Raw genomic sequence first — 26,989 nt, 5'->3', positions numbered from 1 at the left:
AATTACGTACTCGAGAATAGATTTGCCTTAAATAAATATCTACAATTTACTATAAAATCAAGATACAATAATCTAGGTGCATCGACTACGTGTTACTCTTTTAAGATCATTAGGTGTTCGAGGACAAGCCTAGACATAATACGGCTTTCGTTCATATTCAGCTTCTCTAAGGGGAAAATAGAAAGAAAGGGAAAAGCCGGTTCCCTCCTTGCTCGTCTCGAATCCCCTTTTTGCAAAAGACTTCCCAAATCTGACCTTTCGGGGACCATTCGATAATCGACCCAAGACTCACCTAGACATGCATGAACCAACAGAGCTTCCAGAGCCATTTCGCTCTCTTCTCTATGATCTTGAAAAACCTTTGCCGGCTGATTTTCCCAAAGAAATGCAGAGATCTTCATTTGACGAGATGTTTGAAGGAATGCCCGAAGACCTCCGTCCTAATCTCCCCAAGCCGCTTCTCGACGAACTTACTAAATCAATCTTCGATGAATCTATGAAAGCTACTATAGAAGATTCAAAGGACATTTTACCTGATGAATATCTCCAAACTCTTTTAGATGAGTTTAATAGAACGTTGCCCGATGATACGCCGAGACCTCCACGGGATCAAGCTATTCAACATCTACGCTATACTCTCATTAAACAACAGATCGACGGGAATCAAAATCTCTTCGATGACTGTCGTCAAATTTTACTTGACCAGTATCGCAAACTTGAATATGATGAATACCGACAATTTATACGTGATGGTCATCACAAATCTTTGGCCAACGGCTTTCCTCAAAGGGTACTTGAAATGTGGCGGCGATTATACCCAGGGATTAGGGATAAGTTCTCTACGCTTAAACCCGAGGTTGATGAAATGTGCGATGTCGCAGAGCAGGTTCAGGCTGTCATACAACTCCTATGTGAAAGGGATGAGCGATTTTCCTTCATACATTCCGCACTTGAAGAGTTTGTCAATGGGCATGACGGCCTACAGGACTGTCAGGAGAGTGTAGACCGCATCGATTCTACAGACCCAAACGAACTTGAGGATTTTGTTGCTATGGACAAGTTATCTGAAATTCTAACGTGGCCCATATCGAGACGAAAGCGCGATCCAGCAGACATGATGAATCTCAAGGGTGCTCTACACGAAATTATTGATTCGACAATATATGAGCTACTTGATGTTTTCCGTGATATAAAAATTGAGCAACCATCGATTGGTACCAGCTTGATGACACACTTTGACCTTTTGTACGATCTATATAGAAAATCCGAACTATCAACGCCGCAACCAGCGATACAGGTGACCCCCAAGCCCCGAGAAGACAGCGCAAATGAGACGAGTTACCAATATCCAAGCCGCCTCAATTCCGCGATAGGGGAGGTCCGGACCATCAAGATCCTTCCTAGTACCAGGAAGGAACGTATTGAGTGCCACCTTGTAGTGCGCAATCTATACCACGACGATATTCCGGAGGCTTTATCATACGTCTGGGGTAAGGATATGTCTACGGAGAAGATTCTGGTCGATCACAAGCCTTTCACTGTCACGAATAATCTCCTTAAAATCCTTCGAGACTTACGACGTCTGGATATCACCAGAGAGATCTGGATCGATGCGATTTGTATCAACCAGTCAGATTTTAATGAAAAAACAGACCAGGTTCAACTCATGAAAGAGATCTACTCCAGGGCTAAGAATACGGTCATCTGGCTAAGCGGCGCCCACACGGAGAGCAAACAAATAGAAGTTTCAGTAAAGAATCAAGGAGAGTATCCGGTAGAAAATCAAAGAGCAGATCAGTCCTTCAACATGGAGGGGTTGTATGCCCCTATTCCTGTTGGGCTTGGTGGGGTTGACATAGATCAATACGATCTCGCTGCGATCTTGAAGGAGTCTCTAAAGTATTCTATGGACGCCCCATGGTGCGAAAAGCAAATGTTTCTATACATAATTCTCCTTCGATGTGCGGCTCTGGTCTTATTATACTCATGGTGGGAGAGAGTCTGGACAATTCAGGAAGCCGCATGCCCACCGAATGCGCCAATATTCTTCTTCCACGGACACTGCTTCTCGTTTGATGACTTTACAGCTGCTATGAATATAGCGAGTAAATTATCGTCCGGGAGCGAGCACATTACCAAACAAATCAAGAATCGACATGATATTATGGGATCCGGTAAGCATACCTAGGTACCTACCTAAACTTTTCTTTCTCTTCCCCCAATCGTGAGCTTTGGCAATCATGACGATAACACAATTTGTCTTATGGGTAAAATTCACGCTAACCTTTTAATGACGGTTAAAGAAGCATGGCAAGCCGTATATAAGATAGTCAGTTCCCAGATAGGTCTGCTAAGTCGAGTCCCGCTTCTTCTTCTGTACCGTCGTGGTCTGGAAGTAGAACGTCATTCTGTGGTGAAAACATTCATGGTTTTGTTAGCAATGGCAGAGACCTATCGAGCTACAGATCCTAGAGATAAGATCTTCGCGTTACAGTCACTTCTTCCCAAATGTATGGGACTTCTTATAAAGGTGGACTATAAAGAACATTGCGAAACAGTATTTAGAAGGGCGACAGCTCGATACTATAACGCCAGCCCAAACTTCTATCTGATGAACGATTGTAAGTTTTGGTTCGAATCTCTACTAAGTGCAGAAGACCCAGCCGGCCCCTCCTGGGTTCTCGATTTCACTTACACCGACGCGGGCTTTCGTGGCAACAAGTCAATTAGAGAAACTAAACACAAGGTGACACTTGACGGTTTTATCTCCGAGAATAACCTTTCACACCTTAAGCTTGAAGATGGCGCGGACAATATGTGCCTGTGCACTCCAACAACTCTATTTTGCACAGGGCACTATATAGACCAAGTCCGATGGGTCGGTCTGATGCCAAGATTGAGTGATGCGGCAACTCTCACAGCATTCACAGTATTGACATCACTAACTCTCGAAGTGTTCAACACTCGCGAGTCGTTACTTGGCATTCCTGCTACAACTGAATTCGGAGATGATGTAAATACCGAGTTCCTTTCTATAACCCATTTCCTTTTAATGCAGAACAATGAACCATTGGATCTAGAAAATCTCGATGAGCTCGCCAATATTCGGAATCAGGAGCTCGTTGGGAAACCAGTCTTCATTACCGAGAAGGGACTTGTGGGGATTGCTACGGCTCTCATCAAACCAGGCGACTCCCTCTCGTGGATACATGGTTCACCTATCTATCTCATCCTTAGAGAAGTGGAGAATCGGGACAACAGTTCAGACGATGTACGACAGGACTGTATTGTTGCCCGTGCGGCCGTCAATGACAAATTGATTCATGGCAAGAAGAATATGAAAGACCTTATCTATTCGACACCTAGTCTTCCCTTCCAGATTGTCTAAACATATGGGATTTATGTTCCAAAGGCTATCTACGAAATGTACTAATAGAAATGCATAGTAAACGATGTGTAGGGGAGTTAGTATTAAGGGGGGCAGATTGTTAGTTAGGAGGAGACTTGAACTTTTCATTATCTTTACTACTATTGGGAGACGTGGTTATTTAGCTGGTTAATAAGGCAAGAATTAGTTTCGTTCGAACCCTATAGCAACGATAGTAATAGCTACCTATTTATAAGAGTACTTTATTACCTTAGGTACTTAGGTATGCATACCAAACTTCATCAAATTGGATACTTTACACTTCACGTTTCCATGTCCTACTCCTTTGGCATCATGATAGGGTTCCTTAACTGTAAGAATCCCTCGACGGCAGTGTAAGGACCATTCTGAAATCCAGGTTTTGTCAAATCGCCTCTCTTCTCAATACCAAACGGATTGAATACAGTATCCCCATCTCCGTCTCCATCCCCCTCAACAACGTACGGCTCAAACCAACTCCAGTCGCCAGCTCCAAGCGACGGCAATGGCAGGTCACGCTTGGGAATTTCTTTTGCGTTGTCTTTTGTAAGCACCTGTGCCGGGTCATAGGGTGGCACGTCATTGAGTGGTAGTGTTAGGGGTCCCGCATGGAAGAATGCGGTCATAGTGTTCATGGCCCTTTGCCATGTCCATGACGGTAGTAGTAATTCGGACGGCGGCAGGAATGATGAGTACGCATGTATAGGTGTGAATGGGTCGATTATGGCGCCGAATACTGACATCCGCGCGTTGCGATGGTTATCGAAGTCTGCTGGCTCGACTGGGAAGGGAGGTTCCCAGAAGGGTGTGAATAGTGGGTATTCGTCAGTATTGAGAGGCCTTAGTGGCACAATTTCTTTATCATCTGGAGAAAAGAACGTTCTAATGTAGTCAAAGTTGAGCTCGTCAGTACCCGGGGCTGTAGTATCGAAATATCCCACCAGCCCGTCATAGGTAGCGTCGCGGTCTCCTAGCCGCACTTGGAACTTATAATAATCTTTATCGGCGGCCGACTTCGTCAGATCACGCTCTGGATCTTTGACTTTGCTCCTGGTGCTTTGATTCTTGAGCGGAGGCGAGTCTAGCTCCAGGGACCAACCCGTATTAACTAGAGCTAGCGGCTTACCCACGATGGAATTAAGGAACTGAGCATAGTCGTTCGGTGCAGCCGACAGTGTCTCCTGTGCCTTCGTAATCATGGTCCAGAAACCATGAAGATAATCACGATCGGCGAGTTTGTTGACGAGGGCATCAAGCTGGCGTGTATCGGTAGTCGAAGTATCCTTATCGGGGCTGAAGGGTAACCACTTCGGCGCATCTAACGTCCCAAGAGGTCCACCGAAGCGAACCTCACGGTAAAAGGTCCCATCTGCTAGGAATAGTTGGATACCGTAGTCGGCATAATTTGTAATAACCCAACCCCAGATGGGGTTTTCCCATTCAGATGCTGGGCGCCAGGTAGCCGATCCGGGGGAGTCGTTGGAAAGTGCTCCTAGAGCTCCAATTACCTTCTTTTCATCCTCTGGATCGTCGGAAATACGTTGGACAAAATTAGCGTTAAGACGTGCATTCTGATTAATTTGCGGTGGAAGCTGAAGGAACTCGCATTGGGCAGGGTTATCCTTGATTACTGTATTGGCATGGTCCTTGCCGTCGACCTTAATAGTTTGTGGCTCATAGAAATCGCTAATACAAGGATATAAGGGTGGAGGGCCATCGATTTGGGGGTTCTGATCGATGGGAACTAAGGCTTGGCCAAACTTGTCGATGATGTTAAGCTTGCGAAATCTGTAGAGAATCAGCAAAAGAAACGTAGATGAGAATAACTATTAGAGAAGTTAATGACATACCTGAACTGCCCATGTGTCACAGGTTTAAAGGGGCACCATGCACTGTCGAGGAAATTGGCTAAAGCAACGTACGGTGTTGAGGCCGACTCTCCTTTGATTAGTTCAATATGTTCTTTACTTAAACCTGCCTTGTCGTTTACTGCCGCATCAATAGCCTGGCTTGACTCGACCCCCGAGTCAATAGTCTTATTTTCAGGTTTGATGTGGCTACCCTCTGCTAGTGTTACTATGCCATTAGTAAAGCCAGAGAGCGGCATCGACAGGTACGACAGCTTTGACACGTTCGCACGTAGGTTGTCACGCTCCTCTTTTGACAAATATATGTCAAGAATTTCTGGCGGCGTGTTGTCAAAGAGCTGCGCTATCTTAGCCCCAAGCGAGAAGCTAGGCTGTGGTAAGATGAGTACCCGACCAGACAGCACACGCATGTCCGGACCATTGCCTTTCTGCTCATCAAGTAGCGCCTCCCATAGTGGCGGTGGTTCCTCACCGTCCGTGGAGGGAACGGTGATACCATAGCGCACCATTTCATTAACTGAAAGACGGGCCGTGTGTTCGTCGAGCTTCCAATAGTTGAAAGGCACATGTGTGTACTCAGTTTCCCACTCGACGTAAAGGGGGAACCATGGCTGTCGGTTTCCCCATTGGTCGCGTAAACTCCCGTCCGAAACGACAGTATTAGGATCATGAAACTGGGGGTAAAATGTACCCGCAGGCGGCTCATTAGAACTACTATAATCTTGTTGGATGATGTAGAACTCAGTTACTAAAGAACTAGCAGGTGCCCGGAGAATATCAGGGACCTTCTTTTTTAAAAGATCAGACAAGTCCTTTAAGGCAACTGGTAGATTGGAAGTGTCATTGGCGGGAATGGTCTGAGCCGGCGCGCGGACAGCTACCTTATCCAGGTAATCAATAGGCCAACCAGATGGGATGCCGCCAATGAGGACCGTCGGGTCGTTTGCACGGTAGAAGACGGGCTTGCTTGCCGCTTTAGCTGTCTCTAGTAGGTTCTGTAATTTATCCTGTGGATTTAGTAAATCCGTAATATTTTGTTGCAACTGGTCGATGCGACTTTGCAGATTTCCTATATCCTTTGCTAGGGCATTTACTCTCTTTTGGTATTCCCCAGTCTCGGTTTCGTTACTGCTTCCCTCGCCGTTGCCAACGTCGCTCATAAATCCCCACCACAACGAGAACATGTCCCAGCGGTATTGCTTCATGGTATTATTGCAGCTATCTAGTAGACTCTGTGCTTGATTTAATTCAGACAGCTTCAGAACAGCCGGTCGCTCAGGCTCAACCGGCTGTTCACCAGGCTTACCCCCACCTGAGAAGTGGTAGTGTAATCCACCCGGTGAGCGATTGAAAGACCAATTGTAGATTGTATTCTTAGCCTCGCGTTGCGCTTCGACACCGTCGTCGCGTGAAAGTAACAACGATTCGAGCGCGAGGATGTCCTCCTCTAACTGGTCGATATCGCCTCCGCCCTTGCGAGCATGGCAATACGATATCAGCGCGTCCATGGGAGTAGTTCCAACTGACACAGCTGCTTGTGTCGGGTCACTGATGCGGGCATTGTACTCGTCTGCTGGCGTTGTAGCAGGCTTCTTATCCTCATCCCAAACTACGTCGTACATAGCGCCGTGGCACAATGCTCTCAGCTGACTCGTATCATTGAGCCAGTCGCTCCAGTCATCTGGATTTTCATCGGCACCTTTCATTTTCATGAAGAGGGATTCCAAACTTGCGCCATGTGCAGTAAACTTGGTAGAGTTCCAGAGCGGATCTGTATCGTCCTTCCAATGCCAACCCAGGAGATAATAATTAGCTTTAGCATAGCATAGATACTGAGGCTTGCCGCTTTCATCGGCGTACTCAAAATTATCAAGAATGCTGAAGACGTTCGAGTTGTGCATTTGAAAATCGGCAAAGAGCTGATTTCCGCTGCGTAGAAGACTGATATTGGGTGGCTGAGCCTCTGAATTAGGGTCATCAGGAGTCCAGTCAGCTAACGGCGTTTTGCGTCCGATGAAAACCTCAGCCTGCTCCTCAATATTGACGTCTGCGCCCGATTTACCTGTGATGAAAGGTGCTACATCTGTCTGCAAGTCGACGTCGAGCGGAATATCATCGAGTGACCATTTATGGTCACTTTCTACTACCCATGCCTCATATTCACGACCGACAAACGCTGATTTGGCTGTTTCTGGTTGAATGCTGTCGATTTCGATCCTACGTACCACAACCCAACGCGTAGGTGGTTGAACAAAATCAGGCGTAGTAAGAGCAGGTTGTTCGGTCTCTAAAGCCGTTGCTTTTAATCCGTGCCGAATTCGTTCTTGTCTACGAGAAACCTCAGGCACCGTCTCGCTGGTTGCTACTCCTGAGCGGTAGAAACGGGGTAGCGTCCAGTGGATATAAACACCGTACCGATGACGCAACGGTTGGGGGCTAGGACGCGCGCCCAGGTCCGTCATACGCGAATTTATCTCAGCCGGGGCCGTGTTGTGTAAGTCGGCATGGTTTTGAAAATCGCTCTGGATTAGGAAGTTTTCTAGGCGTAGAAAGGTATAGTTGGGCTGTGTTATGGGACAGATATGCGCACTCGTATCGCCTTCATTTCCAGTGCCGCATACAGCTTTATTGAGAACAAAGGCATCTAGCTGCATGGGCACGAGGAGTGCCTCAAAGTCTTGGGTAGTCGACATTGTCGTTAAGCTTGTGATGGACTTGTGATAAGCTTGAGTTTCACAGATCAAACTAGCTCTAACAATATTAACTGACTGGAAACAATGGGCAAAAAGGATAACTAAGTCTACAACAGAAGTCGATTAGCTTTACCAAAGATTGGTCCTAGTAGCCTAAAGAATATAGCCTTTAGGTACTCCAAAGTCATCGTAGTCTCCTCTCTAAGCTAGCAACCAAACATGTGTTGTGATACAGATGCATGAGGTTCACATGAACGTCATTACGTGAGCTAAGTGGTATCGTACTGACAACATTAGTGAAGAATGTCTAGTTGCCAGCTGAATATCTCCAACTAGGACGCTGGCATACCGCGGTCATCCTTGGAGGGGGATATTTTGTATAGCCCTCGGCAATGGTGTGCATAGACAATCAAACATACCTAGCCATTGTAGATCTAACGTATGGATTCTCACGTCTGCCGTACGGTAGCATACCCATCCAATCAGGTTCTCCGATCTGCACGTTGCAGTTAATCTGTAGAAAGTTGTCTTGCCGGATGCATTCTGTACTCTCCCGCCAAGTCAACAAAAACTTTGAACATATAGTGTTAGTCGTCATTCGTTCGTGTAATCGGCGTAGTTAATAAGAAAGTAAGAAACGATGGTGGGATGACTCGCAAGATAAGAGGCTATAAAAGGTAGTTTGCATATTGCATTAAGCGAGCTCCTCAATATATGTGATATGAATAGGTACCTAGGTAGATTGATTGATTGACGTTGGAGAAGGTTAGAGAGAAGGTTGATTGTTTCAGCCCCCGTTAACGTTTATCATGTAGTAGTGGTATACTGTACGGAACAATCATGGAAGTTACCTTCTTGGCGCGCATACCCGCTCAGCCAATTTAGTTCAGCTTGGCTGGGATAACCTGCGCATTACCCCTAACGGAAAAAAAGGGGAGAGAACTACACATTTGATTGGCTGTCGGGTAGGTAAGGATTCAATAGTCTAAAACCCCACATCAACGTATATTAAATACCAACCTTAGGTAACATCGCAGAAGTATGTATCACATACCTACCTCCTACCAACCTACAAACTAATTTTATATTCACACCCGTCCAACACACCTCAGACAAATATTCACAGCGACATACACAATGGAAACCGGCGTGGAAATTTATGATAAATTTCAGTCACAAGGAAAAATGAGGTAAAATTTTGACTTCCTGTTCCTTGACTGGATTGTCTTAATCGGGGAGTTGGCCTTGGCATGTGTTTCGATAGATTATTTCTCTATCGTTGTTACGGTACTTTGTACGAATGGCAAGACTTCCATTGACCTTGTCTGAGACCCAAAGCCCTCTACATTGACTTTCAAGAGGGGAGCACAGGCAGCTACGTAGTGATACTGAAAAGGAGACTGGTATGAACTATGCACATTAACTAAGGTAGTAAGTAGTCAGGCACGTTGAATTCATTATCTAAAATGGCCGCCGACGACACGCTAGAGAAGTCCTCGTCTCAAACTATTCAGAGTAATGAGCTCTACTACATCTATGCTAGCTCGGCAAAACAGGATCCAGGCGAAAACATTAATGTACTCGTTGAAGGTAGCCCCATAGATACATTTGTGGCTACCCTTAACGACGACAAAGTCATTATTCTATCAAATAACCCAGGCCCAGCAGCCAGCTTTGACGACAGTGATGAGACAGAGAAATGGTTTCAGGAACTCGATTCCACAGCTACTGGCTCTGTCACACTTGATTCCAATTTGAAAGACATCGAGAGCTTCGAATTACAGTTCATGCAACCATGGCCGCTAGTATTCAGCTCAGCGAGCGACGTGCTTTTATTCACATTTGGTCGGCCATTAGATGGATCAGAGGCCTCCAGGATTCCTCCACCTGGAGTCGATGGGGAAGGGAAGATTTTGGCACTTGGTCTTGATTTTACTAAAATATCCGATACTCCTACCAACAAGCTCCGCGACCTCTTCTCATACGCTGGGAGCGAAGGTATGGTCGACTACGTTCCAAGTGAGCTGTTGGACCTTACTGCAACGCTTACAACACCTGGGCAAGGAGATCCAAAGCGTAATGCCCTTTGGTATCTCCCTGGCTCATACAAGCGCGTTGTGATGCGCTTGCAGTTCGAGGTGCCTAGCTTCGAGCCTTTACAAGACCTTCTAGGTGGAATTCTAAAAGGATTCACCCTCAATAGTGTTGAGGTAATATTCTACAAGGATATGCTCCTAGCAGCAACGGAATTGGGGCTAAAGCCTATATTCCAGGGGTCACTTGCCTTTGATATCGAGTGCTCTGTTCAGGGTAGTAGTTCAAATAACCCTAAGGTTCTTACCACAGCAGGCATCGAAATCAGCGAATATGATATGCTTCTCACGTTTCAATTCCAGTCCAGGGATTCGCTAATGGGGATTCTTAAGTGGCTTGGGTCCCTGGTCGATGAGTCGTTGGATAAGCTCGTTGATGGCATTCTCACGAAGAAGGAAGGTGATGCCGATGTATTTCCCGACTTTGCCCTGCGTATGATAACAGTCAACCTTGATACAAAGAACCTAAAGTTATCATCTTTTTCATTCGACATCGAGGTCTCAGCAAACATTGGTACTAGTGGGGCTGGCTCGGATCCAGTGGTGTTTCTCCTTTCGTACAACTGGGACAGTTTCGCAGGCGGATTCGGTCGACTGACAGGCGAGCTGTGGAATGGTAAGTAAGCGAATGTATAGCGAAATGGATGAATAGGTAGCTTACATGGACTAAATAGAATTCGACTTGTCTACGGACAAGGACCTATTACCACATGTGGAGAAATGGTCCGATCTACAACCATTGACATCGTCACCGGCAACGTCAATTGACATTGTATCCTTAATTCCTGGCCAGGAGGTGGACAATATTCCCGACACGTTGCCTACAAATATCACAATCGCTTATATGGAGCTCACGAAAGATTCCTTCGATATCAAGTGCTCTATCACAACTAGTCCTCCGTCTCCAGGCTCAGCGCCTCAGCCGCGTCTGGGTGAGGTCACGCTTGAAGGCTCATTTACCTGGGGGAATAGCAGCTCTTTTTCCCTAAGTGCCTTCATAAGTGCTGCCATCGAACCAAGTCAAGATGAATTGGAAGAAATTCTACCTGCAATAATCGAGGGATCGTTGAGTTATGACTCAGCTACTAAAGATTGGGACCTTAAGGCCTCGCTCACAGGGCTATATGCCTCGACTCTAGTCGAATTCTTTGACGAGGACTCAAAAGCTCACGTCGGACCTCTCATAAACTCAATCGCCATCGACACGCTAGCTGTTGAGTACAAGTATACGAAAATATCCGGCGGAAAGTCGAGAGGAAGTGAGTTTACTATTGTAGGTGACCTACTTATCGCCGGGTTGAGCCTAGGCCTCAATTTTTCATACAAAGATGGCGATTTCACCTTTTCAGCCGCGCTTAATCCAGGAGATAAATCCGCGAAAATCGGAGATGTGCTGGTAGGCATTTTGGGGCCCGACATTGAACTTCCTGATTTCGTATACAATACGCAGCTTGTGGGCGATAACCAGGATATTTTTGGGATTGATGTAGTCAAGAATAAAACCCTAGCTATTGATAATGTGTCCGGGGTCGACCAGGAGTCATTCTTCTTCCTGTCGCAACTCAATGTCGCAAATGTGCACATTGACTTTGCTCAAATGCATAATACAACTTGGGGCCCTAAGACACCATCTAAGCGACTATTTAAGGTCTCTATTGACGGCTTTACTAAGGTAGATCTCGAATTACCTCTCATCGGCACATTGACACAGCCTCTCGATGAGTTGTACTTCCTCTGGGTACAGGACAAGCTGCAGCAAGGCGCGGCGCCCGGAAAAGGAACGGGTCTAACACGTCTAGACCGGGACGAGCTCAACCACAGCCTACAGATCATAGGACAGGATCTAATTCTTGTCAACGATAAAATAAAACCAGAGCTACGAAATAAAACAGATCTTCTACTAGCATCTGGGTGCCACTTTGGTGTTATCATACGCAGTAACACAAGTGTGCGCACATGTCTGCTCGACTACGAATTCATGAAGCCGTCGCTATCCAGTAGTACGGCGCTCAAGGCAGGCGAGGGTGAGGTTGACGACGGCTCCCCAAGCGCTCAGGCACCGTACAAAAAGATTGCCGGTCCATTGTCAATCAGAAACGTCGGCCTGAAGTATAAGGACAAGATGCTAGCCGTCATGTTTGATGCCACCTTCCAGCTCGGTCCACTGGGCTTCTCCCTAGTCGGCTTCTCCCTCGGCTTTGCCTTTACAACGCTTAGTGGAGCCCCTACAATCAAACCCATAATTATGGGCTTGGCAGCATCGTTTGAAGAGCCACCCTTATCGATCGCCGGTGTCATTCGGCATGGCAATGAAGGAGGCATCGATTATTACGCTGGGGGTCTTACCGTCGGCTGGAAATTGTACCAGTTTGAAGCGGCTGGGTTCTACGGCATAGTCACACCAAAGGGTACTTCTAATGGCTTTAAGACCGTCTTCGTTTTTGCTAAGCTGAATGGCCCACTTGTAACACTCGAGTTTGCCGAAATCAATGCCATCTGTGGCGGTTTCGGCTACAACAGCAGCGTTCGCTTGCCAACAGTTGACGAGGTTTGCGGATTTCCCTTTATCGATAATTCACAGCTTAGCGACAGCGAAAATGCTATGGCAGCCCTAGAGAAGCTTGTCGACCCAGGTGCAGGCGGCTGGTTCAAACCACTGGACAAGACGTACTGGTTGGCTGTTGGCATGGGTGTTGGCGCTTTCCAGATGCTAACTATTGATGCTGTCGTCGTCGTACAATTTGGAAGCTCTGTGAAGCTTGGTATCTTTGCCGTAGCCACGGCTGATATCCCTACACCCGCTTCATCCTTCAAAATAGCCCACGTCGAGTTAGGTATATCAGCCGTGGCCGATTTCGACTACGGTACCCTCAAGATTGACGCCCAGCTGTCTCCACGATCCTATATACTAGATCCTAACTGCCATCTTACTGGTGGATTTGGTCTATACTATTGGTTCGACGCTCCGCACGCCGACCAGTCGACCGTTGGCCAGTATGTCTTCACCCTCGGCGGTTACCATCAAGCTTTCAACCTTCCTGTTGGCTTCCCAAACCCTCCACGCCTAGGAATCAGCTGGAATCTCGGTGGTGGCCTTACCGTATCGGGCCAGGCTTACTTTGCTATTACACCTAAGGCCTGTATGGCTGGAGGTCGTCTACACGCTGCCTTTGAAGCTGGTCCACTGTCAGCATGGTTCGATGCTTTCGCCGACTTCCTCATTAACTACAAGCCCTTCTACTTCAATATGCAGGCCGGTGTCTCCGTCGGAGTCGGATTCAGCATTGACATTTGGTTTATTCATATCCGCATATCGGTCGAAATTGGTGCCCAGCTGTACCTCTGGGGCCCACCAATCGCTGGTCGTGTCCACGTCGACTTCTGGATCGTGGGGTTCGATATCAACTTTGGCAACAACCAAAGCCAAAACGAGGCAGTCAGCCTCCACGATTTCTATCTTCTAGTATTGCAGATAGGTACAAGTCCGGCGCGATCCGTAGCTACTAGTAGCAACTTCGCTATAGGAGCTGAAGACGATGTGAAAGTCCAAGAAAAAGAGAACGAGGGCCACAACTTCTTGGCCCAATCAGGGCTCTTAAACCCAGAAGATAGTCCCGAGCGCGACCAGACGACACCGTGGGTTGTACGCGCCGGCTCCTTTTCCTTCGTTGTAGAATGCAAAATGCCAGTCAATGCCGTTAAGAACGATCCCGACGGGGTTAACATCCTAACACACGACAATATCTATGGTAAACCGATGAAGCTCACGCAAACCCTAATATCGATTGTTACAGTAGTAATTCAACAGGAAGGAGAGACAGATGATGGATGGCAGTACGATAAGTACCTCAACCGTCTACCGCATGGTCTATGGGCAAAGTGTAAGTCGTGATCACTTATGCACGAAATAAAAGCCAGTATGCAAAGCTAACACGTAGTAGACGACCCATCCACCGATCCCCGCACCAGTGGTAACAACATTCGTGACCTCCTCAACAATGACAAAGGGGCTATCACCCTTATGTCTGGGGTCTTGATAACCGCTCCCAAGCCTACCATGGCTCCGGATCCCTTCCCTGCTTACCAAGTCGCCGATGCAGATCTACAACGTCTACTTTCAGAGAAACCATTCCCCCAAATCATTAACGCCGATGAAGCTTGGGCCCCTGATAAGCCGTCTACTGGTGAGCAAGTGGAAGATCAGTACACTTCGGTGCACGAGGCATGGTCCAATCCAACAATCGGCTCAGGCGACGACGGACAAAAGGGATTCGTAGGGGCCTTAGCGGATAGTTTGAAATGGAACATTACGGACGAAATGAAGAGTATTGCGGGAATTCCGGAGAGATTGAAAAAGGGATTTATGAATTTGTATGTAGCGGCGCCATTGTTGACGAAGTGAAGTAAGGCTACAATAGCAATAGCAATAGGTACCTAGGTAACTATGACCTTTCATTTACATTTAACTATAGGCTTTGGGAAGTATACATTCTATTGAATAACAACAATCTCTTGATGCAATATCGCCAAGTACCTACTTTCAGCTTAGCCACATACAGTATGGAAAATAATCATCGCATCGACTCGATTGATTGATTATCCGCGTGCTTGACTGATTGAATTCACTAGAGCCAACTAATAGCGGTGAGGCGTAGACGATTTTAGAACTCGCTTAGCAGCCGTAGCCTGGTAGCCCTGACAGCTCAGCTGGACCGCCTTGTCCGGATTTGCTCACTCGAAAAATGAAGCCAATTAAAGAGTAATCCGATCTGCTACGGTCGCTTTCAAAAATGGGACCGGGCTTCGCCACCTCACCTCAGCAGCCATGTAGCGCTCTCGTGTAACGATACCATAGGGAAGTAGAAGGGATAATAGAAGGCAGTTATGTCAGCGCCGTTACGAGATTTCTCGTATTTGAATACGCTTTTTTTTTTTTTTTTCGGGGGTTTCCTTTCAGGGCGCAGTCAGCGAACACGGGCTCGCGTATAGATACCAATCGTAGAGAGGATCCAGAGAGACCGTAATGAGATCATGAGCTGATAGATTGGATTATCGTCATCATTTTTGTAGGACTTTACCATTTTTACTCGAATATAAGTAGAATGCATTATCGTAGTAATAAGTCGTATCTTCATTCCTCTGGTTCTATTGAAAATCGTCTTAAAGTTCATAAGCAAGACTCAGAATATTACTTTACTTATATCAATCAACCATTAATTTTATAGATTATTTCTATAATCTTCTTTTACAATGTATAAGCAAGCCATCTTAACCTCCGCCCTCTCTCTTCTCTCTTCCGCTCTTGCTCTCCCCCTTGAGCCCCGAGACACTCCCGAATTCATAATTACCAGCCTTGGCGCTACCTTTCCGTATCCGGGAGTCTACGGGGTTGACTCCGTTAACTCCTTTGTAAATGTCGCCGTAACTTTCCCGGACGCCTCGTCAACCACCGGCGCCACCCTCAACACCACCTGCAGAGTTGATTGGCCTGCTGGCACTAACCCAGGTCCGACAGAATGGACTGCGTGCGCCAATCCGGCGTTGCAATTCCGTCTGCCAGTCGATGGATGGACCGGCAATACAAACTTCCGCGTCGAATTATTTGAGGAACTCACCTCTGATGGGTAAGTAAAATTTCCTTCTTTAAATATGAGCAGTTTTACTAATATAGAATCTACAGCGCCGGTTTATATGCCACACACATCATCACATCCAACCCTGGGAACTCAAGCGATCCAAATGCGTACATGTTCTGTCTCCAGATGGGCAAATTCAACCCCTTAACTTGCACCTTAACTGGACCGTGGGGCCAGTCGGCAAGGACTTTAGTCATGCCTGCCACCAATGAGAACATAAGACCGAACTAGAGCATTAAACATAGAGCTTAGCCAGAATACAGCTAGAAAAGGATAGACTGGGGCATCTTTTTAGAACGGGATAGAGTCACACGACTTGGTTGGAATATGCACGAATAGTAATAACTTTAAAGATAGCGTGCCAGTATATATTCATAATGTTTTAATAAAAAAGATTTCTAGCTTTTAGTAATACGAACGTAATATCTCGTGACATTAGGTGAAGGTGCCTAGGAGGAGTTGACTCGGTCAGCAGACATGATCCTGCTGCGTGTTGGTTTGAATAAGCATTTATTATGGTTGGCTTGGCTCGTTTTTTGATAACTATATGGGTTAGGAGGTACCTAACTTAAGAAACCTCTGAGGTAACCACCGCTGTCATCTACCAAATAACGGTTCATATTTTAGATCGCCTGCTATAGCGTATACTTATCATGAAGCTGTATGTAATTCACTCAAGCTTAAAATATATTCCAATATAGGTACCCAAGGGATATCCATGCGTATACAACGATGGCTTATTGAAGGGGGGGTTACATGTCCGATTAACTACACTAAAGTGAGAACCAACTACAGAGCTTAAGCATATTTACTCACATTTCACGACTTCCTCTATCATAAATGAATAGCTAACTAAGCAATGTTCTATTGCTGTCAAAGAATTATCAGTAGCTAAGGTTCCTAACGACGTCTATGTTACTTTATCGTAAATAAGGGTAAACACTAACAGTGCACTTTGCTTTGGTATGGCTATCGATCTCTATAAAAAGTCGTCGGTCAAGTCCAAGCCGTATATAATACATAACCATTCAGCCTAGAATCATCTTCATTACTGCAACGGTGTAAATCTTCTAATGAGTCGTAGTTCGGGGAAGCCCTCATGCGTCTCATAGGAATTTCCAATTTGCGGGGTTTCGTGAGTCGAAACAAAACTTCACATTCTCACAAGAACAGAGTATATGGTGCGAAATAATACTTCTACCTACCTAGGTGAATCTCGCATTTTGGTTGTTTCTCATTTAAAATATACCCACCTTCAGTTAGTTATAACTAAAAACAGAACCTGACGGAGGAAATTGTAATAATTAATACGGTTTAGTTAAACGGTGTCTTGGGGATAAACACCATTTGGCGGGGTAAGCTGCGAAAGGCTACAGGGCTTTACAATATCCAATAGGGCTGAGAACAAGGGCTGCGAACACTGGCTGGCTTGGCTCGTTTTGGACCAGACTCGGGAAGATATGTATTATCTATTTCTTTCTTCTTTCTATGTTTTTCGTTGAATAGATAATCAGGCGATTAAGAGTCCTTCTTCATAAGGTGCTCGGGTCAATACTTGTGTTTGGTTAGTTTAGGTCTAAGGCTCTATGTAAATACAGCAGCCACCTACTAGACAACCCCCCAAATTTCCCATTGACAGCGATTACTTTCACTTACACTGAGCGCTACAACTCCATTACATGATGGGGGATCCGCAAGTTGGTGGCAACATCGCAGAAGGACGCTGTTTCGCATACACACCTATGGCTGATGCACGAAACCAGATTCGTCTCTTACAAATACATCATACCAAACGTGACGAACTTATTCATTGTAGTTTGTCAATTTGGTCACTCAGCAATCTTCCTCCATATCACGCCATCTCGTACACATGGGGGGATCCTTCGCAAACCACATACATCTCTATCAACAACCAACCGCTCAAAGTCAGAAAAAGCTGCGAGTATGTTTTACGCCAAGCTCGATGGTATGAGAAATACTTGCAAAACATGAGTTTGCCGTGGCGCCATCGCTATTACTGGATAGATGCCATATGTATCAATCAGGTAGACGACGAGGAGAAGAGCCACCAGGTACAAATGATGGGAAAGATCTATCGCTTAGCTTCCTGTGTGTTATCCTGCATCGGACCACATGCAGATGATAGCATATTCCTCTTACAGTTCGTGCGAAGAACCCATCATTATTTTAAATCCATCTCTACCGGCACTATAAACTGGAAACCTTCTAAACTGGGACAACTATGGTTAGCGGGGTTGGGTAATCCTAAGTCTGCCTTTTCAGTGCCAATGCAAGTTCTCGAACGGGTAGAGAGGGCTAAAGACGCCCTTATACGTCGACCATACTTCACCCGCCTTTGGATTCTACAGGAGATGTTCGCAGCTCGTAAAGTCCATGTTTGCTGCGGCGAAGACTTCGTCCCTATGGACTATCTCCACGCACTTCGCCCTACTTTAATGCACCAATCTCCCGAATACAGGAACATGCTACGAGAGAAGTTGATCTCTTCAACTGTTGAAGAAAGGATCTGCTGGGTTCACTTCACAAATCATGGGAGCAAAGAATATGTAGCGCCTCTGGGTCTTTACGTCGCACTTGGACAGTCTATGTTTCTGTGCTGCCAGGATCCAAGAGACAAAATCTATGGAATCCTCACGGTGATAGGTTGGAGTGAAGACGGCCCGTTGAGTGTCGATTATAAAAAGTCGCCTTTTGAAGTAGCCGTAGATACGCTAAGGGCCGTAGCCCAAGACCCTAGGGAAAAAATCCATTGGGATACTATCTGGCCATTAGCTACCCGAATTTTTCAGTGTTTAAATATTGAAACTTGTCCATACCTAAAAAAGGTATTAGACTCACGAAGACCTATGACTCCATTGAACAATACGGAAAACTTCTCTCCAATGACCTCTTTGCATAAAACTATAGGAGAGACCCAATGTTCTAGCTCGAAGGCAACTAACACAGTGTGCAACCCATTATGTACCTCTGAGGAATGGCTAGGGCTACGAATCGTGTCCATGGGGGGCATACTCGGATTCATGTTTCCATTCCAAAATGGTCAGCAGCAGTTTATCAAGGGAAACGGTTCACTAGTAGAGATGCCATTGTTCGTGGGAAGTCTATTTGAAGAGCTTCGAAAGTCAACCAATAGTGAAACTGTAAGCTTTATGCTACCAGCGGGAACTCGAAGTGATGACTGGATAATATTCAGATATTGTAAGTCTCGGCGTACGGATAATCGGGGACCAGGCTGTATACTGGTTGTGAGACAGCGAGATAGAGATAATCCGCATCGCTACGATATCTGTGGACAGGCAGTACCCATGGAAAAGGGAAGATTGATCCATCGTGAAGAATGTGAGGACTTTGGCTTCTTCCATCGGCTTGGAACCGACTGGGGTAGCTTCCAATGGGGCTTTGATGTGCATTTTGATTTAGAGGATCTTCTTGTCCTCGTAGCTCAACTAAATGGGCCAAGAGATTCTAATATGGATCATGAGCACAGTGACGAACAAATGAAGAGGGTAAGAATTGGCGTCTGCCGTTTTGATGGCTCGTCCTATGCGACCTTACGAGTCTAGTTTACAGCAGCTTGGTGAAGAACATGGGCATTAATTCAAATTAAGACTGGGTTAGAATATACTTTAGACTTAGAATTAGAATTAGTTAACAATATTATACCTTAGGTTAGGTAAGTAAGTGGTTATTTTAGTTGTATTTGAAGACTATACCTCTTGAGAAAATACGAAACTATCTCATTTCTAGTAGGTAGCTCCGAATTTTACCTATTTTTATCATTCCTTATGCTATTGATGGGCGTTCAACCAATGAGGTATAATTCACCTTTGGGGGCGGGTCTCGAAAGAAGGAATTACCTGATACAACTCTAGCTACCAAGGGGTATAGAATCTTTGTCATCACGTAGATCACCACTTAGATCACCATTTTCTATGACTTACCTTATGACTTAAAGTATTTAGATAAACCATACCCTCTCCCATTACCCCCCTTCCTTGTGACTCTGTTAGTGCTGAACTAACACAACTTCTGCTCGAATGATAATACTCATTTGAAAATCATAAGTCATTTAACGCCCAACATGTCGTCTACACCGGAAGCCATTCTCGCCCAACTTCAAGCAACCGGCTCCGCGTACTCCGAGAAGAAGCCTGGAGCCCGGGAGCAACTTCTAAACCTCGCCTATTCTTTAATTTCAAGCCTGGAGCTCCCAAGTGAATCCATCCAGCGAATGGGCTGGGCTGAGGTACTTATTCGAAAAACACACGCTTCCTAAGACTCTATAATGACCAGTATGAGCATCATAGCCCGCCAGAGCCGCACACTGCCGCATCGCGGTTGATTTAGGGCTGTTTGAATCTTTAAAAGATAGCGGCGAGTTAGGCATCAGTGGAAAAGACTTGGCCGCGAAGGCTGGTGCCGATGAGACTCTGATTAGTACGTTACTCGGAATAACTTAAGTACCTAAGTACTTGTGTCGCATCGTATAGATTATTGATGCTCGTGAAAGCACGAACCTTAAAGCATCTTGCTGCTATGAATGTCGTTGCCGAGACGGGCGTGGATAAGTATGTCGCGACGCCCCTGAGCAACGCTCTGACGGAGCCGAAGTACCGAGATGGCATCATTTATACGTACGTAGTAAAAATCTCCCATCAGCTCGAAATCCAGCTTCCCCTCCTATTAGATACTTACGGGTACTTATAATATTTGCAGATACGACGTGGCTGGCCCATCCTTTCGTGGTCTACCCGAGTACTTGAAGAGCATCAAGTATTCACTTCCAACGAAGTTAACGGACGGGCCTTTCCAAGCCGCCCATAAAACGGAGCTTCCATTTTTCGCGTGGCTGGACCAGAACCCACCATACCTAGAGAAATTTAATAATTACATGTCGGCTTACCGCGCCGGGAAACCTTCATGGGTTGATCGAGGCTTTTACCCGGTCTCGGAGCGTCTTGTTGAAGGTTTCGATGCTAATACCGATGGCAACGACGTGCTCCTCGTTGACGTTGGCGGCGGTCTGGGACATGACCTACGGGAGCTGAAAGCGAAGCATCCCTTACTCCCTGGTAAACTCATCCTACAGGACCGTCCTGAGGTCATCTCGGCCGTTTCTAGCGGAGGGGTATTTGAGGCTATCGCTCATGACTTCTTCACTCCCCAGCCTATAAAAGAGGCCCGAGCGTACTACCTACACTCTGTTCTCCACGATTGGGGTGATGACGACTGCGTTCGTATCCTCGAACAGCTACGGCCTGCGATGAAATTAGGATACTCAAAATTGCTTGTTAATGAGATTATTGTTCCTAATCGTAATCCGACATGGCCCGTCACTTCCATGGATCAGCTGGTATTTGTGCTTGGCGCCATGGGGGAACGTACAGAGGCACGCTGGAAGGATATTATAAAGAGGGCTGGTTTTAAAGTTGTGCAGATATATAGCTATGAGATGGGATCTGAAAGCCTTATCGAGGCAGAATTAGCATAGCGAAGGTCAAAGAGTCCATATTTGTATACGCATCTAAGTTGGAAAGGTACTTAGCGAAATGAAATGAATATGAGAGGTACCTACCTGGGTAATTCTTGTTATGTTTATTCATGTTCTTACCATTAATGATTATTGTTAGATTATAAATGTCGCGAGAACACAGAAGGATATAGCCAGCGCGAATAGGTAGGAGGTGAATAATAGGCACTCCTATATTTTTATTTTCGCATAACAGCCCCTATAAATCAGTAAAGCACAGCGCCAAAGGCAATTTAATCACCCAACCAGCACACCTACATAGATAGCCACATACCCCTAATTAGTCGGGGGACGCGAGCCCCCCGTTGGATCTGGTGCATACAAATAATGCCCATCAAACACATCCTGCCACGCCTCATCCACGCCCGGATTTCCCTCCGCCGTCGCGCCCACGTCTCTCGCGCCGTAATCAAGCATCGGATAGCACCATATAAGTCTCGTGCCCTCGGGTTCGCCCGTAAACAGCACCGCCACACCGGCAAACATGCCATGCTCGTCGAACACGACGCGATGGTCCCCCGGGGGGCCGGAGACAGGGGCACCACTGAGGCCGGGCCATTCGCCGAGCGGGGTCGGGTTCAAAGGAAACATGAACAGCTCGCCTTCCGCACGGCCTAGGTCCACCCGCTGCGCGCGGTAGTCTGGTAACCACTGTAATAACCAGTTAGTTTCCTGAGCCAAGCTATTAAGATAGGGACGGGGGCTTCATACCACCGAGTGCGGGTGCTCAAGGCCACTCCAGCGAGGGCGGAGCTCACCTGGGTGTGCGACGTACCAGGCGCCGCGCTGGAAGGCCTCGTATACGGCTCTCGCGTTAAAGACGGTGTAGAGAACGCGCGGATGAGGACACACGTAGTACTGTACCATCCGAGTTAGCCATTACGCTTTAGAGCTGGGGAAAAAGGGAGGGGGGGGGGGGGGGGGGGGGGGGGGGGGGAAGTGATAGGCATATTTTCGACGGCACTTACAGCAGCGATGCGGTTATCAGGATTATCGTGGTTCCAGTCATCGATATCATCACGCTTCTCGAGGAGTGGAATAGTGATAGTGACAGTTCGGTTCAGTGCTTCAACGACGGGACCTCTAGCGACGGTAGCTGCCTTGACGTCGGCACGGTAGCGCTTCTCGTGCGACTTGGTGCAAGGCGCAGCAAAAGCGACGAAAGGAAATAAGAGGAAGCAGAAACCGTAAAGCTTCATTTTGATGCTTGTCTTTCTGGGTATGGTTCGTTCGTTCTAACTAGGACTTAGAGGATGTAGGTATTTTAAGAGTTTGTAGATGTAGTATATAATTTGGAGGTTTGCAACGTCCAAGGGAATGCCGAAATCCAGATTGGAACGTTGGGAAGCGTGCCCTCTAATCAAATCAGGTGGTGTACCTGTGATAGGATATTTGCCGTAGAACGTGTACCGAATTGGTGGGCTTGATTCCTGATGCCTAAGGATTCCATGTGCGGACACCTTGTGGATGTGGCACCTATTTACGCACGAGAGTATATGAAAGGTGTAGACAGAAATGGTTACTTCAGTTACAGTTATACGAATGCCTTCCCGCCGTAGTTCATTATACTTCACCTTAGTTACTTTATTCTACTAACTATCAGATAACTACTATAAGTACCTAGGTTTCCCTATGGTGAAAGATGAAAAGAGCTCATATCTTCTCTCAAACACCCAGCCCCTAACCCATGCCCCCTCTCTAATCGACAATGACAACATCCTGATCATCCTCCTCTATCTTAATTTCCTCATAACCAAACCTCCGGCCTCTCGACGGCACCGGCTTAGCCAAGACTACCGTTTCAATACCCACCGGGCTCATATCCTCCGGCCCCATAGGCAGAGCCTCAACGTCAATTTCCATATTTAACAGTGCTTTAATTATAACCGCGCTACCAGCCTTGCTCATAACCTCATTAGCCTCCTTGCAGAACTCCGAGCACACGCACTCGGGACACCCCGTCTGACAATGGCAGTGCTGGACCCGTTCTAAGGCCTGTACGAGTAACATGTCGATGAACTCAAAGGCCTTGGTGCTAATGCCGGTTCCATTAGCGCCACCCTTCGCGTCGTAGAAAGTCAGCCGAGCAGGCCTCTTCCGCGAAGTTTCCTTCCGCGCAAACTCCTTTAGTCCCGATTTACATTCCGTTCGGACATCTCCCGGCATGCTTATGACGAAATTAGGCATCAGGCTCATGATAGCATGCTCAGCGGCGTGAATAGCGCCTGCCACGTGGAGGCGCCGGTCGACGAGGATCTCGAGGGCGCGCTTCGGAACATCGAGCCACATGCCTTTGCTGTTCCGGATGATAGGAGGGTTATCGACTTGCACAGCGTCGAGAATGCGACGCTTCCTATCTACTTTGAAGTAGCCAAAGACGTTCTGGGTAATGCGTATTGAGCCGTGAAAGGCGCGCGAGAGCGAACCCGCGATTTTACGCATGGCCTCTGTTTCTATGGGGTCCACGTCGGTGAAGTCCCGCTGTTCTGTAGTCCATTCCACCTTGACCTTTTCTACCTTAGCAATTTTCCTATCTGGCTGGAAGTCACGTACTAGGTACGAGTTACCCTGATGTAGGAATATCGCGCCATCGTATATAGTAAAGAAGGCCCTCGATGCTTCTAATTCCTCGAGTACCACGTTCCTCCCGTGAGATATATCAACTATTGCGAAGTGATCATCCTCAGTATCTCTAATCGCAACAAACCTTGACGGCATCGGCCTAAATCTGTCATGGCAATGGTAATACCCGAGCTCGTCTTTAATAAGACGCTCTTCTGCGATCTTCGCTAGGTCTTTCGTAAAATAGATAGCGTCGTCGACGGGTTTGATCGGCATCTCATATGCTGCGCACTGTAAATGGCCCTCCAAGACAAGCATGTTGTTTAAATCAACCTGAAGTTCGCAGTTGGGCTTCGTGAAAAGTTCATCGGGGTTCTGCATGTAGTGTTGGTCGGTTGGAAAACAATCCCCTACCAGAACGGACAGAGAATCTTTGTTTCTCCTACCAGCTCTCCCGCTCTGCTGCCTTAGGTTTGAAATGGTGTATGGAAATCCCAGTGTAATGACACAGTCCAAGGTGCCAATATCGACACCCAACTCCAAAGCAGTCGTCGCAATAATACCCATGAGTTTGCCCTCAAACATTTCGCTCTCGATCTGTCGACGATCTTGTGCCGTATATCCGCCTCGATAACCCATGACACGAGCCATACATTCTGGACGACCCAATGATTCTAATTCGTACCTAGCAGCATTGACTAACTCTTCGCATTGCTTTCTCACACGACAGAACGCTATCACACGAACTCCGCGTAGGATAAGTTGGCAGAATAAGCGAGCGCATTCGGCTATGGCATTTCCGCGCCCGCTAGTTGGGTCGCTAGGATCTTTATAAGGCGTGTTCCAGCAGAGAAACTCCTTCCGCCCAGACGGCGACCCGTCAAAATCAACTAAATGCACATCATCAATTCCAAAGATAGTTTTAAAATGCTCTCGTGGATTTGCCACGGTGGCAGAACATGATATGAACTTAACCTTTCGGTTGCCGACGGCGGCACATATGCGCCGAAGCCGTCTCATGATGAATGCAACATGCGAGCCCATCAAGCCGTTATAGTAGTGTAATTCGTCAACTATCCAAAAATTAGTCGCATGATGCAATTTTCCAACTAAGAGTTTACGTACCGACAACATAGCGTAAGTACTTTAAAAAAGTTCGCCATCTATCTTCCTGAGGGAGAATTGTAAGGTGAAGCATGTCCGGGTTGGTGAAAATGATACGGGCCTCGTCACGAATCTGATTTCTATCGTGCATCGGGGTATCACCGTCAAATGTCTCAACGAGGGCATTCCCCAACCCCGTGAAGTATGCGAGCATCTCCTTTAAGCTTTTCTTTTGATCCTGAGCTAACGCCTTCGTTGGGAAGATGTATATAGCTCGAGTATTGGGATCCTGTTCCAGTGCGTGTAAGACAGGAAGCTGGTAAATGAGGGACTTCCCTGAGCTGGTCGAGGTTGAGACAACAACATGACGGCCCGCGTGTAGATTATTGATTGCTTCGGTCTGGTGAGCGTAGAACTGAGTGATTCCTTTCGCATTGTATAGGGCATTCACCATATCTTGACTCAGCAGAAAGTCAAGTTCCCCAAAAACGGGAGCCTGAGCGTCAAACACTCGGTGTCCATCCGGCACAATTTGACCGGTATACCATGGACTGTCTTTAATTTCCTGTATGATTTCAGGAATACTCTTCCTCTCCTTGGGTATCGACGCGGGTATAGTGCTAGGCTCTGGCTGAGGGATAGTGGGCTCTGACATAGTAGGAATTGGAACATATGCTTCTGCTTCCTGGCGGATCATTACTTCTGGATCCAGATTTTCTTCTACGCAGCGGTTTATAAAGGAACTCACCGCATTCGTGAATTTTTGGTTACGCTTCTCAATCAGGGTTGTCAATTGTTTCTGGCTGTAAACTGGCATTTTCAAGTCCTCGTCCCGTAGCCTCCTATTCGGATTTGTGGGCTCTCCTGTCTTTTTGCTCTGGACTTGTCTTTTGAGGTCCCCGTCAACAAATTCAAAGTAAAGAACCTCTTGACCACTTGATGGCGAATCGTCGGGATGTCGCCTACCAAGTTCGTCCAAACCGGTAAATCCGCCAACAGAGGCATCCGGGGCGGGACCTTGAACTGTAATATCCCTTGATTTACCAGTCTTAAACGTAGAGTCTCTTTCAGCTCCCTTGATGTCAGTATGTAACATCACTTCATCCACGTAAGTGAAGTTGATGCCTTCCGGCCGCAGTGCAACGATAGCTGCAACATCCTCGACTGTCAGCTCTCGCTTCGTATTAGACTCCACCGAGGACCGAATAGTATCAAAAGTTGTCGCAATATGCTTGCGTGTAGAGCAGAAAGTAAAGACTAAGTTCAAAGCTCTATGAGTCTTATCCAAATCTTTAAATACTTGCGGCCATTCAATTTGACACTCAACATCTGTATTTTCCTTCTTCTTGCGCCGAGATGCTACATTATTTCTCGATTTTTCAGCGTTTACTTCCTCGAGGGTCTCTTCTGAATCCTCTAAGAAATCGCCCCCTTTGTCTTCTTCGGAAGGTTGCCTCTTCCTCTTCCGTTTAATGATTCTATTCGAAACCGTAGCTGCCTTGAGAGCAGACATTTCATCCGTAATCAAGATGCATGAGGGCGAAAATGCTTAGTCAGAAATCCATTAGTCCGAAAATATGTGCTTCGCGTTGACGTAGTAGAGATAGACTGGCAAGTTGAACCATTCGCGCTTCTTCTGGCACGAAATGCAGGCGGAAGCACGTGACCACGTGGCTCCATCAAAGAGGTATCTTAGGTAACATCTACCTATCTAATGATGTAGATCTTATGTAATATATCTAGGTATCTACCTTACCTTAGATACATAGGTACCTAAGGTAAAGAAAGAAGTCATCAGGGGTTACGGATATGCAAATAATAAAGAGTGAAAGTTACCTAGAGTCCTAGAACATTCTTAAAAGGTACCTAATAAAGAAATGTATATTTAACTAGACAGTTAGTCCAGAAGGTACTGCATCACTCTGCGGTCCTCCCCTACGCCTATAATAATACCTAGGAAGCATTGGATAAAAGTTTTTATTCATGAAAATCAACTAGAGATTAACTCAAATGCAATACCGTAAATAATTATTCCACAGAGCATTTTGCGTAGCGGAATGGTGCCCGGCAGTTATG

The 26,989-nt window shown here is 46.5% G+C and overlaps 7 protein-coding genes across 7 annotated transcripts; 4 read left to right on the top strand and 3 right to left on the bottom strand.

Annotated features, from left to right (window-relative positions):
• Window positions 1-298: 298 nt before the first annotated feature.
• GL218_07122 (Heterokaryon incompatibility protein 6, OR allele) lies at window positions 299-3,388 on the top strand (the record flags this gene model as incomplete). Its single annotated transcript, XM_033583866.1, has 2 exons — window positions 299-1,920; window positions 2,650-3,388. 2 exons carry the CDS (start codon window positions 299-301, stop codon window positions 3,386-3,388), a joined length of 2,361 nt encoding a protein of 786 aa, XP_033433187.1.
• Window positions 3,389-3,705: 317 nt separating this feature from the next.
• GL218_07121 (uncharacterized protein) lies at window positions 3,706-7,967 on the bottom strand (the record flags this gene model as incomplete). Its single annotated transcript, XM_033583865.1, has 2 exons — window positions 3,706-5,194; window positions 5,257-7,967. The coding sequence occupies 2 exons, from the start codon at window positions 7,965-7,967 to the stop codon at window positions 3,706-3,708; spliced, it is 4,200 nt and encodes a 1,399-aa protein (XP_033433189.1).
• A 7,343-nt stretch (window positions 7,968-15,310) lies between these two features.
• Window positions 15,311-15,927, top strand: GL218_07119 (uncharacterized protein; the record flags this gene model as incomplete). The annotated part of the gene is made up of 2 exons (XM_033583864.1): window positions 15,311-15,684; window positions 15,741-15,927. 2 exons carry the CDS (start codon window positions 15,311-15,313, stop codon window positions 15,925-15,927), a joined length of 561 nt encoding a protein of 186 aa, XP_033432942.1.
• A 1,451-nt stretch (window positions 15,928-17,378) lies between these two features.
• On the top strand, window positions 17,379-17,959 carry GL218_07118 (Heterokaryon incompatibility protein 6, OR allele; the record flags this gene model as incomplete). Its single annotated transcript, XM_033583863.1, has 2 exons — window positions 17,379-17,857; window positions 17,947-17,959. 2 exons carry the CDS (start codon window positions 17,379-17,381, stop codon window positions 17,957-17,959), a joined length of 492 nt encoding a protein of 163 aa, XP_033432943.1.
• Window positions 17,960-19,798: 1,839 nt separating this feature from the next.
• GL218_07117 (Demethylsterigmatocystin 6-O-methyltransferase) lies at window positions 19,799-21,208 on the top strand (the record flags this gene model as incomplete). The annotated part of the gene is made up of 4 exons (XM_033583862.1): window positions 19,799-19,963; window positions 20,025-20,154; window positions 20,228-20,351; window positions 20,434-21,208. 4 exons carry the CDS (start codon window positions 19,799-19,801, stop codon window positions 21,206-21,208), a joined length of 1,194 nt encoding a protein of 397 aa, XP_033432944.1.
• Window positions 21,209-21,523: 315 nt separating this feature from the next.
• GL218_07116 (uncharacterized protein) lies at window positions 21,524-22,446 on the bottom strand (the record flags this gene model as incomplete). Its single annotated transcript, XM_033583861.1, has 3 exons — window positions 21,524-21,898; window positions 21,959-22,105; window positions 22,216-22,446. The coding sequence occupies 3 exons, from the start codon at window positions 22,444-22,446 to the stop codon at window positions 21,524-21,526; spliced, it is 753 nt and encodes a 250-aa protein (XP_033432945.1).
• A 499-nt stretch (window positions 22,447-22,945) lies between these two features.
• On the bottom strand, window positions 22,946-26,426 carry GL218_07115 (putative ATP-dependent helicase HRQ1; the record flags this gene model as incomplete). Its single annotated transcript, XM_033583860.1, has 2 exons — window positions 22,946-24,882; window positions 24,935-26,426. The coding sequence occupies 2 exons, from the start codon at window positions 26,424-26,426 to the stop codon at window positions 22,946-22,948; spliced, it is 3,429 nt and encodes a 1,142-aa protein (XP_033432946.1).
• Between the last annotated feature and the right edge of the window lie 563 nt (window positions 26,427-26,989).

Source organism: Daldinia childiae (assembly GCF_008694065.1).
Source record: "Daldinia childiae strain JS-1345 chromosome Unknown Scaffold8, whole genome shotgun sequence".
Lineage (NCBI taxonomy): Eukaryota > Fungi > Ascomycota > Sordariomycetes > Xylariales > Hypoxylaceae > Daldinia > Daldinia childiae.
Note: the sequence above shows the minus strand (reverse complement) of the source record. Positions and strands in the feature narration are given on the sequence as shown.